The sequence below is a fragment of the Bradysia coprophila genome, unplaced genomic scaffold (genome assembly GCF_014529535.1).
Source record: "Bradysia coprophila strain Holo2 unplaced genomic scaffold, BU_Bcop_v1 contig_476, whole genome shotgun sequence".
NCBI classification, from domain to species: Eukaryota; Metazoa; Arthropoda; class Insecta; order Diptera; family Sciaridae; genus Bradysia; species Bradysia coprophila.
In genome coordinates, this window is record NW_023503727.1 from 4,419,336 (window position 1) to 4,436,896 (window position 17,561).

General features: G+C 35.1%; 1 protein-coding gene across 1 annotated transcript in view; it reads right to left on the bottom strand.

Annotated features, from left to right (window-relative positions):
* The window catches only part of LOC119082576 (neurogenic protein big brain), a 32,058-nt gene extending 15,311 nt beyond the window's left edge, over nt 1-16,747 (bottom strand). Inside the window, exons 1-3 of the mRNA XM_037192101.1 lie at nt 16,069-16,747; nt 14,167-14,333; nt 12,636-12,762 (exon numbers count right to left, since the gene is read on the bottom strand). Of these exons, the coding sequence (XP_037047996.1) occupies nt 12,636-12,762; nt 14,167-14,333; nt 16,069-16,253 (479 nt within the window). The 5' untranslated portion in view covers nt 16,254-16,747. The remainder of the gene's footprint in view (nt 1-12,635; nt 12,763-14,166; nt 14,334-16,068) is intronic.
* Between the last annotated feature and the right edge of the window lie 814 nt (nt 16,748-17,561).

Here is a 17,561-nt window from a genome sequence, read left to right on the forward strand (position 1 = left end):
AAACTAGTGAAGTAAAAGATTTCGTATCAATCTTTCGAAAATACTTAGATCAATTAAAGCAGCAGGTCTAATATTGGTATTACCTTACTCGTCCTTATAATATTTTGAATAATTTCGATTAACCTTAACTCAATTATCTGTTACTTCAACCGTTTCAAGTATCAATTAGTTACCAAATCTTGTACTTCATCCGTTTCACAATACTTTTCGATATATATGAAAAGCCCAACGTAAGTTCATCGTTTATATTTGGTCGTTGTTGTCGATGGCAGATGAGTACATTAATCTTTAATTTTAAACTACACACGTTACTACGTTCACATATTAAATAAACAAACCAATCAACAAGATGGTCCGGGTCCCACTTCAATTATTCCTTTTACCATATAATATTGTGTTCATCATCAAAGGCATAAAAATATTGAATTACTTCGTATAAATATGGTAAATGTTGTTATATTACACCTGGCACCGACGTACCATACACTTTGTTTTCATACGTTTCCTGTTTTTTATTAGGCTTACGATGGCGAAAAGATCGTGTCTTTCAGTCGAAGAATTGTATTTCCAAAATAAAAGTAAAAAATTGTTTGTTATTCAGCATGTGACAAGAGCATTCAATAAACATATCTCTAATTTCTAGCCTGTGTACACAGGAAAAGCGGAATTGATTATGAACGAGCATACAAACGAGCATTTAAAAAAACAACATCGTAAATGAGTTTCTCATTCAAATTATGGGATACTCTTCTGTTTCGTAGAGAGACCGAGGTTTTTATTTTCATTTTTTATTTCTTTAATTTAATTTAATCGAATTCGAACACAAAGATGTTGTGGGCATTTGATGTGGACAATTTTGAAATTCGTGTCAAATCAACAAAAAACGAAGTTCCCAATCAAACTTTCTTTTATATGCAGATCTGCGTTCAGAATACGTTCTTTTTACTACTAAATTGTCGGATTGTGGCTGAATTAATTTATCGGCTGTGATTAGACCCGTACGAAGTACAGGGGTCTTATGCGTTTACTACAACGTTTGTTACATGACGAATTTTAAGTGATGACGGGGAAAGAAACAAAGGATCACAAGATCTGTGTTTCAAGAGTACCTAGGTGATCGTCCCACCCTGATAAATCTAAATCTATATGTCGAATGGAAATCGCTGAGTAAGGTTTTTGTGGTTTATGCCAAATCAGTAATAGATCATCCTGCATTCTGTAAAATCGTGATACTATTTTCAGTATCAAAGTGAAACATCTCAGTGAAAATAATACTTAGATAGTTGCTGTCAAGACTCTTTACATGCTTATGCACGGTAAAGTGCACTTTACATCACTGTTTGGGACAGGGAAAATGCACTTACCGTCCACAAACATGTAAAATGTGTTACGTCAGTGCTTGTAAATGCTTGTGTAGGCACGTGTGATTACTCCACTCGCTTTCGGCTCGTTTCGCAAACGTCACACTTGCCTAAACAAATATTTACAAACAGTGACATAGTGACTCAAGAGGGAAGTAAATGGTTTATGGACAGCTATAGTATATGACTATATTGAGTTGTATCATGCCCGCACGTTAGTAAGCGGCGTGACGCAAGTCCACTACCAAAAATGTTTTAACAAAAAATTTTTGAGGACCGTGGAGCATATTTACAGCAACTTTTTGACTTCTCCCCTTTAACTCCAACGACCCCCAAATATCCCATAGGATATATGGAATAAAGGAATCCATAGGAGTTCAACGAGCTATCACACGTTACTGCAGCTTCAAAATTGGCCGAGATATTGAACTTCGAAATATTGATGGTTGTATGAAAATAAGCAAAATTTCGTTTTTTCAGGTACTACCTAACTTCCATCGGATTTTTCGATGGATTTGGGTTATTTTCGACATGAGTGAGGTGTTCCAAGGTTGGTTCCTAAATTTTGGGATGACAGATGATTCCTCTGGCACTTCCTAACTTCCATCGGATTTTTCGATGGATTTGGGTTATTTTCGACATGAGTGAGGTGTTCCAAGGTTGGTTCCTAAATTTTGGGATGATAGATGATTCCTCTGGCACTTCCTAACTTCCATCGGATTTTTCGATGGATTTGGGTTATTTTCGACATGAGTGAGGTGTTCCAAGGTTGGTTCCTAAATTTTGGGATGACAGATGATTCCTCTGGCACTACCTAACTTCCATCGGATTTTTTGATGGATTTGGGTTATTTTCGACATGAGTGAGGTGTTCCAAGGTTGGTTCCTAAATTTTGGGATGACAGATGATTCCTCTGGCACTTCCTAACTTCCATCGGATTTTTCGATGGATTTGGGTTATTTTCGACATGAGTGAGGTGTTCCAAGGTTGGTTCCTAAATTTTGGGATGATAGATGATTCCTCTGGCACTTCCTAACTTCCATCGGATTTTTCGATGGATTTGGGTTATTTTCGACATGAGTGAGGTGTTCCAAGGTTGGTTCCTAAATTTTGGGATGACAGATGATTCCTCTGGCACTTCCTAACTTCCATCGGATTTTTCGATGGATTTGGGTTATTTTCGACATGAGTGAGGTGTTCCAAGGTTGGTTCCTAAATTTTGGGATGATAGATGATTCCTCTGGCACTTCCTAACTTCCATCGGATTTTTCGATGGATTTGGGTTATTTTCGACATAAGTGAGGTGTTCCAAGGTTGGTTCCTAAATTTTGGGATGACAGATGATTCCTCTGGCACTTCCTAACTTCCATCGGATTTTTCGATGGATTTGGGTTATTTTCGATATAAGTGAGGTGTACCAAGATTGGTTTCTAGATTTTGGGATTCAGACTGATTTCTCTAGAATTTTTTAACTTCCATAAGGTTTTTTGATGTTGTCGAAATGACATACCTACAAAAGTGGTGATATCAGTGAAAAAACTCTTAAAGAGTAAATGTGACGCAAGTCCTTTATCTTACTTACAAAATAACTGATATCGCTGAGGGTGACGCATTGTGCGTCGTACGCAAAAATTTTATCAACAAAAAATTGACTCAAAAAATTTGTGAAAGAAAATTTTACAACAAGAAATTTGCGTTACAAGTGTTGAGGAACCTATTGTTAGGAAAATGGTTGAAAAATGTACTGAGAGAATTTAAACGAAAGAAAACCCAAAACAATAGGCGAAATATAACGGTATAGCGGTATAGCGGTTGTGGCGCATTTTATTAAATTTGTACAGGGCTGTCAATGGTAAGCAGTTTTAGTTTAGTTGAAGGTAGTGAAAAGATAAATTTAAATTCAGAAGATTTGAAGGTCAGTGTTGCAGTGCAGTTTCAATTTACATGACTTTCCAGAACAATAGGCTTTTGAAATGTAGTATGAATTGAATAAATGTTTACACTATTGCTTACACTATTCGTACGGGTCTCTTGAAGGGACTCCCTTCTTACGTTCTTTTTTTTTATTGCATCCTATAAAATTACATGGTCGATAAAAAATGTATTGAGTGACAAAAGGCCAATATCGATAATGCGATTTATGTGAAATGAGACAACCCTCGAACTACATTTTCCGAACAATAACAATTTAAAAGTTCAAAATAACCACATTTACAAATTTTGAAATTAATTTCTGGTCAATAGGTCGATCCATTACAGCAACAAAAATAATAAATAAAAAAATTCGAAACCATTACATTTCCCAATGAAAAATGAATCCACATGACACGCAGAGTGGCTGAATTTAAAGTGAGTGAAAAAAAAGACCCAAAACCAAAACCAAAATAAACAACAACTGTTTTAATTTTTTAACAATAAAAAATTAAATTCAATTCAACTTCTCGATTGCTGTTCCACTGTAACTATATCAATTGCACCCTCCTATTCGCTAACAACACCACATCATATACAGAGTTCATTCACAGTTGATCATCTAACCTATTTTCTCACCACTTTACAAACTGTAAGGGCGTATCAATGTCTGTATACAAACATTAAATTTCAATGAAAATAGTTTTTGAAAACCCGAAAGAAAAACTTCACCATATGATAGTCAAATTTAGGTTTCTCTCTCTCTCTCTCTCTCACTCGCTTCATATCATTACGGAACAATCTATGTTCGAAATCCTCGACCCTTCCCATTTAAAATTGTTAAGGTTGCAATTGAAAATTTATGACGAACGACAGTTTAATCGCACTTGCTGCAAAGTTTCCTTTTTTCGCTTTATTTAATTTCCCCTTTTACATTTTCGCTTTAATTGTAAATGAATGGCCAATTGCTTGAGTGATCTCTGTACAGACAATTACAATTCACTTGTTCCGATTTTCAACATTTTTTTTTATTGTAAATTGTTTATAATAGCCATGTGTAAAGTGTCTACTTCGCGAATTTGTCCAAAAAGAAAGGGGTTGATGATGATGATGATATGCTCTGCTGGGACATGTGATGTGGTGAAATTGAAACTGAGTGTAATGGGTCTGTGTGTATAATCTTTGAACACTTTGTATATGAACGATGTATAATAATATATCATGCAAGCGGCTTATTGTTATTTAAATTTAGCAAATTCTATCCGGGTTACACACAGATTGAAAGACTGAAATCCAGATTGATTGATAAGTGTTGTAAATGCGATAGTCGTATTCTAATTTCGAAATTATGTTGTTGATTAGTTCGATTAAAATGTTAGGAGGGAAGCAATTTTGCCCGGTGGATAGATTTCATCTTAATTCTCTTTTTGTTTTGCATTAAACATATCAGTCGTGAAAATGATGTTAAAATGCAAAAAAATGCATCGGGAATGAGACTTTCTAATGAGAATTTCATCTGTTATTGTCAGCCGTGGCAAAATAGTATATTATGTCATTAGGACCAAAAAAATATGTTTTTGACACAAATGGTGAATACGTCCGAGAAAAAAAAGGGAATTGGTTTGGAAATATATATTACACACTTGTCACGAAGAAGTCGAGGCTTGCCGAGACTGATAGTGACAAGTGTGTACTCTATTTTATCACATAAGCGGAAACGAGACCTGAAGTGTAATTTTTCAATTATTCTTCTAGCTAAGTAATTTTGACATCCGAACACCGCGCGTACGTGATAAATCATATAAAGTCGATTGTTGTCCTCGTTTCGGATGTATATACAGGCTGACCAAAATGTCACATTCCGAACAAAAGTTGACACAACTGGGATGAAAAAGTGGGAAAAATTGTTTTGGTTCTTTGGTGAGAGAATATGGCGTTTTTGTCCGCCTGAATAAAATAGTTATTTGTTCACCAAGGGGGGGGGATTGTTAATTTTATTTCAAGGATGTTGTTTGAGTTACACAAGAAAATGAAATTTCCTATATTTTTCGCGAGGTGAACGCAACGTTTTTCACAGCAGAGCCTCACGAAGGTTCAATTGAGATCAAAAATGACTATTTTCTCTCGAACCTCCCGAACAGGCATGAGCGCCGACGGAGAAACCTCGGCGGCGGCTAGCCGAAAAAAATTTCTCGGCGGCGGCGAAAAAGTCGGCTTGAGCCGGCTTAAAACGGCTCGGCTGGAGGTTCCTTTTAACTTTTTTTTCAAAATAAAAACGTTTAGATAAATTCATGGAAAATGAACTAGTAAGCATGAAAATGAAATTGTACGGAAAGCGAAAATGTAGGTAGATTAGGTTGTTCAAAGTGCAAGTGGAACTGGTCTTGTTACAAGCAAGTCTCTAAGTCTAAGGTTCACTAACACGTCAAGTTTTATTGCCTCAAAACTTGAACTAAATGGAAAATCATGCTCCGGTACACTCATTTAAATCATTAAGAAAATGGTTTTCGAGAAGAAATCGAAAGCTCACGAAAATCAAGTAAAAATTGAAAAAAAAAAATCGAGAAAATTCGCAAAGATCGATAAAGTTTTCTCAAATTTGTGAATTAACTGATTGTGCGCCTTCGGCTCGTTCCGCAAAGGTCATACTTGCCAAAGCAACAAACTTAGAAGCGAGGACGTAATAAACGAGCCGTCAGAACAGTCGGAGCGTTTGCTTCGACTGAGCCCCGTACAAACCCGTACATCTATTGCGCACGTGACCCTACTTCGTCCGTCGCCCTACTCTTACCGTAAGCCTATTGCGCCCGTAAACGTCGTAAAATTCTTATGCAATGTGTACGTCTTAAAAATTGCGCATAGCGCAATTACGAAGCCCCGTACGACGTTCCTTTCAAAAGTAACACAAACTACACTTCCCACTGATCAGTGATTTTGGAATTATCATTTTCACCTATTTATATTGATTTTACAAAAATCCAAAATGGCGGCCGACGGCCATTTTGTTAGGAGGTGGAAAGTACAACGGCTGCTTTACATTCGTTAGTACCTTTCAAACAAAAAAAAATTCATGAAATTCGGTTAAATTTTACTCGAGATATTAACAAAAAACACCACCTTCACTGTACGGCCGAGTAGCCACATATAAGCTCACTCCAAGAGACCTAGCTCACGCTCTGGTAAACCGAATTTCATAAACTTTTTTTTCCCTGATTGGTACGGTCAATACCTATCTAATAAATCAAAATCCATCTAAATCCGTTCAAATTTCACTAACCTACAAGCAAAAACGGATTGCCGCCCTGTACCTAGTTCACACCAAGGGGTCTAACTCACGAGTCGGTCATCCAATTTCCATAAACTTTTTCTTTGTGGATAGGTATTGTAAATACCTTTCATTTGATGTATCACTTACAAGTGTAGCCTTTAAATGGCCAGAGAAATCTTTGGAAAACATTAAAGCACTTATGGGGCCCCAGCTCTGGAGGGGTCGACCCAAAATCGCCCATCTTCGAACTTAGCCTCACTATTTCAACTACCTTTCAGGGAAAAAAAAATTTTGAAATCGGATTTGATTTACTCAAGATATCGACGTGACAGACGGACAGACGGACAGACGGACAGACAAAATTTTTATTGCGGATTCGTTATCTATGAACATAGGCAAACACTTTGCCCTTACCGTCTGCTTCGAATTCCATCAATTACACACGGCATCGTAATCCTATAAGCCCCTTCGTACTTCGTACGGGGCTAAAAATTCAAAAAGTACTTGAGCTGCTTAGGATCAACAGGAATCTCGGTTTTCAAAATTATTTCACCTTTCGAAATCTTTATTTCATTTTCCAGCCGTTTCAAGCCGGCTTGAGCCGTGTTTTTGGCACCGGCTCGGCTGCGGCGCGGCTTGCTCAAAAATGGCCGGCGGCGGCTTGATCGGCGGCTTATTTTCGGCGGCGCTCATGCCTGCTCCCGAAGTTTCAACTGAGGTCAAAAATGACTATTTTCTCTCGCACCTCCCGAAGTTTGAGGAACTGAAGAACTGAGGTGAAAAATGCCTATTTTCTTGCCTCCGTTGTGAAAAAGAAGTTTCGGCTGATGTGGTCCTAAAGAGCACATCTCATTTTAAAATTCATAATGTAAACGACCAGATTGAACCATTTTGCTTGTTGTGCATTTTTAAATGAATGTCAACCGTATGTGTTTATCAAAATGTTTATTTTTCTTCGTGTTTTCTTTACCCATTCTTGGCTGCCATTCTTTGCCAAAAAAAGAAATAATTTTTTATAACGCTACTGTAGCCAGAACCGAAATATCAACAGCATTGAATTTATGTTCCCTTAATTTATGTTCACTAATGTTGTAAACAGAAAATTTAATTCCGATTTTGGCGACATGGTGTGTATACATAAACCATTAGTCGACACACTTTTTGTGTTTCTCAATTAATGTTTTTACCGAAAGCATATTATAACTTGCCCTGGCTCTGTCACCAAATAAGATAAATAAATATAAAACGGTCGCTAAGACATCAGTCTCTATACATGATTTGATTCGATTAATCGCTGCTGCTGTACTATACAGTGACGAGACGATATTATACACCATAAAAAGCCACTAAAATCCATCTGAGTTACGTTCAACCCGAGAACCGATTGCACGTTCATAACATACAGGATTAAAGGCACAACCCATCGATAAAATAAGTATCCCAATAAAGCATTAATAATAAGTATATACACACCCGGACTGACTGGTGTAACGACCGAGAGAAATATGTATTAAAAACAAAACTAAATTTTCTGGTGGGCCAATTAAAAGGCAGGTGATGCGTTTTGAGGCAACATCATCTTTTCTTTTTCTTTTGGAAAGTCGTATACAACTTATTACAACTCAACAAGAAACAAAAAATCGAATTTGATATTTTGGCCACGTGTTGGCTTATTTCAGGTAGACGACGACGACGTTCATCGCAGTAGAAGTAATTATTATACTAACAGGATATCAACGATTATTTAATGCCGTTCCTCATTATCATAATTTATGAAAATTAATACGATTACAATGTTGAAGTTGTATAGGGTTGGTTGTTCATGGTATGATTTATAATGAGTAAATACTCCGTGGTATCTAGTTTATAAAATGAAAACGGAATGGCAGCGAGACAGTATACGGTAAATGTCACTTGAAAAAATTTCGATTCAACGTATGATAAGGCATAAAGTTTGGGGCAGCACACTTACATCAACAATTAAATTAAATTAAACAATTTCAAGAAACAACAACAACAACAAAAATTCGTTATCTTGAGTAAACCATCGGGTGCCAGATGTTCGAGAAAAATAAAATCAAACAAACAGACTTGAAAATTAATCTCAAAGAATACGATTTATACGGCCTAAGCAAAAGCATCATCATAATTGTTGAATGAAGTGATGCACAACCATAAACCGCATCTATATATCTGAAAATTCGGAGCATATGGTCTCGAAAGATTCGTACCATACACATGTACGTATCCATCGTACACACGGTTCATTCTAATGTTATAAGACTTATAACATTCTCGTTTATTATGCACACACGGTTATACACTCTCAGCACAGCGACTAAACCCCATACCAAAATTTTGGGATTTTTTTTTTTTTTTTGATAGAAAAGAAGAAAAAATTGACCTGGAATATGGTTTTCGGATTTTTTCAATACAAAAATTCATTTTTTTTATTTTGTTGATATATATCCGAAATAATCATCTGCTGTTCGGATTTGTGAGGCTGATGTACGTGAGTGAGTAAGTATAGCGAATTGCAAAGAGTATTACAAATTCAATATCTTTGTTGTACAATGTCTTTTTAGGGAATTGTTGCTGAAGGAAGCTTTAATATAAAACGAAAATTGAAAAGTCGACAAACAATTTCATATTTCGTTAAATCGAGATGTATGTGATAAGCAATAAGAGAAATACAATTTTTGCTAGAAGACTTGTTACAATTATAATTAAGTGCATGACCGTAGCATGTGTTGTGCAATATATTTTTCATGATTCGTGCTTCGGGTGCTCCCTCATACGCCACGGAATAATAGTTATTTACGTATATGTCTTGGACGATTGATTTTAGACAATTTCGCGAGTTGTAGGACGAACGAAATTGAGGGTCACAAGCGAAAGTAACTATCTTCGTTTATTCATTCTCTATCAAATTCATCTACCTTCCCACATAATTCACTTGTTTGTCCGTATAACTCGGATAATTCACTGATACATTCCGCACTGTTTACTGAGAGAACATTTACTCTGATAAATTTAATCAGTCAAAAACACTCAAAAGAGTAAAAGTGACGCACGTCCCTGTGCATACTTCCAAAACAACTGATATCGCTGGAGGTGACGCATTCTGCGCTTGTATGCAAAAACTGTAACAGCAAAAATTTGACCAAAGAAATTCTAGAAACAAAATTTTACCAAAAAAATTTTGCGTCACAAAGTGGCAGATGGTTCGGACGTATTAGGACATATTCTTGCCTATTTTAAAAAATTTCTTAAAAGTACTTTCCTCAACATCTGCCACTTGTGACGCAAATTTTTTTTGGTAAGATTTTGTTTCTAGAATTTCTTTGGTCAAATTTTTGCTGTTACAGTTTTTGCGTACAAGCGCAGAATGCGTCACCTCCAGCGATAACAGTTGTTTTGGAAGTATGCACAGGGACTTGCGTCACTTTTACTCTTTTGAGTGTTTTTGACTGATATCAGTTCTTTTGGAAGAATTAGAAGATTGAAAAAATTCGAAAAAAATTGAAAAAAATTGAAAAAAATTGAAAAAATTGAAAAAATTGAAAAAATTGAAAAAATTTAAAAAATTGGAAAAATTTTAAAAATTTGAAAAATTTAAAAAAATTTAAAAAAAAATTAAAAATTTTTGAAAATTTAAAAAATTTTGAAAATTTAAAAAATTTTGAAAAATAAAAAAAAATTGAAAAATTAAAAAAATTGAAAAATTTAAAAAAATTTGAAAAATTAAAAAAAATTTGAAAAATTTAAAAAATTTTGAAAAATTTAAAAAATTCTAAATTTAGGGAAAAAAATTGCGGCGAGCAGAGCTTACCAAATACCAAAACCGAACAAATTTGTTCTACCATACCCATCCACACACACAACCTTAAAGGTGTTCTTATATGGGGCCTATGGGAACTTCGAGGAGCCCTAGCTCCGAAACGAGGCCGGTTCCCCCCAAATTTTTTTCTAGAATCTACTCCCAAAATTTCAACAAAATCTAAAGAAGACTTTAGAAGATAGGAAACACGGACGGACGGACGGACGGACTAACAAAGTAACGTAGGATTTTTTCATTTCGTTTAAAGTACTGAAATTGACCAAAATGTATGGAAATGGGGCTTCTTGGAAGATTTTTTGCGTGGCCAAATTTTAAGCTGCAAGAACGTGTGATAGCTCGTTGAACTCGTACGGACGCCTAGTTTTTTTAATGGTAATTTGGAGTCATTTGTATTTGAATTGTAGAACTTCAATATTTGCTGTATATATGGTTCTGCAGTCTACGACAAAAAAAAAATTTTTGAATTTTTTTCTAGTAATAGGACTTGCGTCACGGGCGCTATGCTAACGCGCGCCCATGATGAAAGTTTGGATAAAGGCAGAGCAATCAAAATTTTCATTCCTTGGAACAAAATGACAGAATTTGATCCCTTTGCATGAATAAGTTGTCTAAGACACTTTCGCTTCTCGCCTTAAATTCGTTCGGACCACAATTCGCGAAAAACACTCGTTTTATCATTTGGCAACATGAGAAACGTTGTGATCATTTCGGGAAAAAGAGTAAGTTCTATCTCGATTCGCTGCCCTCGCTTCGCTCTCGTTGGATTTTCCTATTTTCTCCACTCGTTAAACAAATAACTATTGTTGATGCTACTGTTCAACAGCAACAAAGTGCGACGCAAAGCAAAATCGATAAAACGAAATACATAAAATACAAAATGCTTATTTCCTTTGCGGCTCATAACGATTTAATACATTTTTCAATCGCCACAACGCTCTTCGCAATTATTAATTCACTTTAACAGATCGACACATTCTTGGTTTGTGCTTACGAAGTGGAAAAATGATTTTTTTTTGTATAATATTGATTCGGTCATGCCAACAACTCCGAGAAATAATTTCAATCATGATGGTAGGAAACGTATCTACGAGTAAATCGCATATTTACTGATAGAGAACAATGTCACACTTGCTGGTGTCGATCACTCAAACACTAAAATTTGACTAGGCCACGAAGATTTTTGTTCCTCATAATTAATAAGGTGGCAAGTACCTGGTGTCATTACCCTACAATGTATGTCCCAAAACATTTCTTTCTTTCGATTCTGTTCAATCACTTTAAAACGTTGTAATGAACCCTAATATTCCCCAAAATTTTGATATGACTTCTTGTCGGATAAAAACTCTATTTTACCCGAAAACATCTTCATGTGCCATCATTAAAATTTGTTATGTGGCCATGTATAACATTGTACACACAAAAAAAGAAGACCGAACCAAAAATGATATAACAAAAATATAAAGCAGAATCACTGGAGAAATAAATGGCAGGTGGCTTTTTGAAAATTCGAACCAAAAAACTGCTGCAAGAATGTTAAAATGTGTTGTCGTCACCGTCAATGCTTGTGATGCCTGGTATATAAATGTATACTATACACACCCGTATGTTATTATTCGAATTGTGATATATAAATTCGTACCCTGAGCTCTCGGCTGTTGTGTGTGTATATATAACTACACGAAAATCATTTTGAATTTTAAATGCAACAAGCTATCAGTTGAATTTTATAAAAACAGATTGAGAAAAAGATGTGATTTTTTGTTTGTTTGTTGGCCTGGCAAAACCAGAGGTGAACTTTAAATGCAGAGCAATTTTGTTAGAATTTTCTTTTATTCTTTTCATGAAAACTATAATTGTTTCTCGTGGTTTTCTTTCAGGATTTGTGTTTGTTTGCTAAAAATTAATTATCGAGAGACAGGAGTAGCCAGAGCGGAATGTTAATTTTAATTGAAATCCACTTTCTCGAAAAATGAAACCCGACTCTGACTCGATTAAGTTGGAAGCAGGTGGTTGCCAGAAAAACTGACAAAACATGAAAGCCAAATGACTACAATTTTAAAATTTTTTTTCCTGTCGTTCGTCTTGCAAAACACCGAACATTTTCGAACTAATCTCTTGACAAGTTCAATTGAAAGGGGGGGTTTTTTCACTAAATTACTGAATTACCAGATTCCCGGAATTTGTACCTTTCATTACGATTGAGAGACAGGTTAAATAATAATTGGAGCGGTAAAATCAGAACAGTAACACTTACCCGTATAATAGAGCAGCACCAGCAATGCCGCCTCCACATTGGGCCGTTATGTACATGGCTGCTCGTAATGGAGAAATTGCTCTAATTACAGCCATACCCAACGTTATGGAGGGATTAATGTGAGCACCTAAAGAACACAGAAAAAAAAGTATTTTTGATTGAGGAAAAAGATAATTTTTTATGGGAAATTATCATTATATTGGTAGAAGACGTAGACATTCATAAATTTCAGTGAAATTTAATTAGAACATAAATAGTCTTATGATTGAATTAGGTGTGTTTAGCAAATTAATTTAATTTTATTTGGGCGAGAAAGTGTCTTCCGAGTGGTAGCAGAAATTTTGTTAGAAATTCAATTTCGTATTTGTGACAGTTGGGATCAAAAGTCTGTCTATTCCATCTGTCAATGTGACGTATAAAACGTCAAACCAATTTTTTTTATGTAAAATGGTCACAAAATCGTTTATTTTTCCTCAATGCAATTACAATCGCTAAATCAAACTGGTGTGCATACGTTATTTTGCACCAGCTGGTCCCAGTTCGTTTTAGCGATTGTAATGGAATAGAATTAAGAAAAAATTACCGATTTTGTGAAAATTTCACATAAAAAATTTTGTTTGACGTTTTAGACGTCACTTTGGCAGATGGAATAGACCGACTTTTGATCCCAACTGTCACATTTTACGATTTTACAGTTTTCATATTTTAGAAACGGATGTTGGTCGGTTATAGACAACGATGATAAGTGTATTGAAGTAATAGATTTTGAATAATTTATTTGATGCCTTAAACAAAAGAAGTAAAAGACTATCTCGTAATACATTTGTCGTTTGTAAAAGGTTAGGGATAGTCACTCTAACCACTGAAACTATTACGACTAAGGAAACTTTTGTTATTTTGAATGAATTATCGGAAGGTACAGTGAATCGTTGGCATTGCTTTGTGGCCCTTTTTTATTTTTGCGAAAATTTCTTTCACCTTTCGATTCATTCATTGACGTTTTAAAGCCTTGCCGACTTATTTCGGCACAAAATTTCCCAAAGTTACTCAGCGAACAATTAATCCTTAATACACACGTTCATAATCTGAGCATTAAAAGTAACTTTACCGAGTTTTTCACATCAGTCACTCTCTACATACATCTCTAATGTATTCCGGTGTAAAAGGCTGTAAGTACTGTTTCAACTAATTTAAAGACTCAACATTTTTACCTACGAAAATTCGAAATTATTTAAATGACAAGCATCATCGTAAAATAATTACATCGGCAACAGTACACCTACACACAACTGTGGTCGATAATTTTTTATTTTTGCACATTTTTACCGAGAAATTATTTCCAAGTGATGAACCACTGTTAAAAAATATTAACTTTCCCGGATTTTCCCAGCAATATGTTCCCATCACACAGTAAAATATCACAAAGAAATATGTTCTCGATTTTTGCATTTTATTGCTGAATATATCCCATGCAAATGCACAGAAGACGAATTTATTACGTATACGGTCACACCGACCATTTTCGGCTTACCTGAGATGTGGGAAAAACATTGTGTAAGGGTTGTTACTGCAAATCCCGATGCCAATGCTGTAGCCAATAGTACCGACGATACGCTGGCACCCACTCCAGCGCCAGCTGCCGCTCCACATACAATAAACACATACAGAAACGATGCCAAACATTCAGCTATTATGGATCTGTTGATTAAAATTTAATTTATTTGCTGGAAATGTGTAACATGAATGTTATATGGATGTGAGTGCGAGAGAGAACAGTCTTTTGAAAATGCTTTTTGCATGAGAAATTTTATCCAATTTATTTGGTTCACATTGGGATACGATTTTGGTGTAAATTTTCGGAATGAAATGCAATGGAAGGTTATTTATTTGGCTGTGTATACGATTTGGATGAAAGACGACACGATTACAATTGACATTTATGAACATGTTTGCTTACATTACAAACGTAAAGGTTTGTTCGAAAAGTTAATTGTGCTATTCGGATCGTATAAGAATGAACCGAAATTTGTTGGATTCAGATTAAAAGCCAAATTTTCAATTGAAATTGTTTCTCTATCGTATGGGTCGATTCAACGTACACTCTTTAGCCTGTTGCAGAGACGGCAAGGATATGACCAGTTTGATTATCGGGGTCTACTACTTCTATCGATCAAAGCATTTTCAATCTGTTGATTTCAAATCTTGTACTTCAAGTTTTTTAACATTCATTTTATGGACCATATTGAACAGAGCTTGTCATTATTTTTGTCGTCGTTATCGATAACAGATGAATCGAGTCGTATGTGACAGGTTAGAGAAACGGAGTTTAAGCTTTCGTATTTGAGAATGAGCTTGAAATATGAATTTAAAGTTGAAAGTCAGAATAGATCCAAAAAAATCAAATTTATTTGCCAAATATTTCGATGGATCTGTAGCTCGTGCGTTCTTTGTGATAAAATTACATCCAAATTAATCAATTAAAATAATGTAAAAACCGAACCGAACCGTGTACACCCATCATTTAAAGGTGTCCTTTGGCACCGAAAGGGATCTCCACAGATAAATTACACCAATTCTCCCTCAATTGACCCTGTTACTTTTGAATGTCCTTTGAACAAAAAAAGGACCAGCAATACAACAAAAAAAAATCGACTTCCAGTGCCAAAATCTGGGCCAAAAAGTTGTCACATGATATGCAGCATCAACACTTTTATTAATTTATATAACGAGATTACTTCAGGCGTGTAAGTTTGCTGGACGACGTATAGTTTGCTATTTTTGTATTCCATTTAAGGTTTCATTTTTATATAAAAACCAGGACTGTACTACCGATTTTGTATATGAGTATCTACTGTTTTCGACTATCCCATCCATAAGAACTTTAAAGTGGAGTTTTGTGTATGTTGTGTTTTATACACACTCGTTTTGGCTTGATAGATAATCTTTGTGTTGTACTTTAAAGAATGGATAACCTACATTCCCGGTAGAAAACGGATTTTCCATTAAGATGAGACTTTAAAAGAAGGCAAAACAATGTGTAACAAGGAATGTATATCTTTTATAGTCAAATGAGAATGCTTTTCACGACTTCCATTTCTTCTAATTGCGCTTTTTATTTGAATGGGAATTGCAAAATTGCAGACTCGGTTGCATGGTTCGCCTTTTTTCCATCATTGGTGAAGCTAATAAAATAAAACCTTTGACTCTCGGCGTTTCTTTTCCAACAATTTCTCTCTTTTAAAAATTTACAGTGGTAAATTGGTCAATCGGAAATGAAATAGTCATTCTACTCGTTCCATATACCTTTTGCAACAAGAAAAAAAAAGCTGGAAATGTGACTGGTGGTACAATTTATCACCCAAAGAGGAAAGAGGAAATTTTTTCTGTCGTTTTTCATCCAACAAATGCATTCTACTCAAAGAAAAATCTTTACCTCCAAAATTCCAATGTTCGAATTTCCGTTTGCATATTCGCGTTGGGATGCATTGAATGCGGCATATTCCATCCGATACATCTGTTCGATGTATCCTTTCGAAGCGATTCCAGTCGCTGAAACAACGTAATCACATGATAGTCTAAACTTTGATCCGATGGTAATTGAACCGTTTCGTCAGCCATCGTGTCAACCAATTCGATTCAGAATAAGCACCGAAAAAAAGTCTCAATTAGGAGCTCAATTGATCACACAAAACTTTTGCTAATAAGTCGTGTCGCACACAAAACAAAACAAAAAACTTTTTCGCGAATTCTAATGGCAACAAGCAGACACTTCAAAGTATTTTCAATTACAATTCAACCATCCAATACGGATTCACACGACAATACCGAGTCAATTTAAACTTTAATTGATTATCCGAAGAAATAACACAACCGATAAATTACTGTTAATTCGATAGTATAGCATTCACAGTCAGCACGACAGCATTTATGATTCTGTATTACGACAAGCTGTGAAAGTGCGAAACATACACTCGAACACTATCAATTTGTTAAAAGACTTAGTATCACCACTTAATAAGACACACTGTCCCAAAACCGAAAACTGTTATAGAACCACCGCAAAAACACACACGTCTGTTCGCAACCGAAGTGTTCGGGCGATTAAATTCACTGTATGAATTGAAGAAGAGGAACCAAAACGTAAAAAAAAGAAAAACAAACTCTGAAATGTTTGTTGGGCTGAAAGGGACTATAGCATCGAAACATCGTATATACATAATGCAAGGAAAAAACGATATATTCATTCGTAACATTGGGGGAGACAGATCAGATGTTGGTAAGTACATATAGTACGTCCCAACAAAAATCTCTTCGAGAAAAGTGTGACGCAGTCTATGAAGTACAATTTCTAGAATGAATGATATCGCTAGAGTTGACGCTTTCAGCTTTGTTACGCAAAAATTAAATTTTACACCCAATTTTAGTTCAAACAAGCTGGCTTAGTTTTTCTCATCATCTGCCAAATATATTTTACCAAAAAAAATTTGACTGGAAACAACCAAAATTTTACCAAAAAAATCTGCGTCGAAAAATCGAAAATTTGACGAAAATCGAAAATTTGACGAAAATCGAAAATTTGACAAAAGTCGAAAATTTGACGAAAATCGAAAATTTTACGAAATTTGAAAATTTTACGAAAATCGAAAATTTGACTAAAATAGAAAACTTGACGAAAATCGAAAATTTGACTAAAATAGAAAACTTGATGAAAATTGAAAACTTGACGAAATTCGAAAATTTTACGAAAATCGAAAATTTGACGAAATTTGAAAATTTGACGAAAATCGAAAATTTGACTAAAATAGAAAACTTGACGAAAATCGAAAATTTGACGAAAATCAAAAATTTGACGAAAATCGAAAATTTGACAAAAATCGAAAATTTGACGAAAATTGAAAATTTGACGAAAATTGAAAATTTGACGAA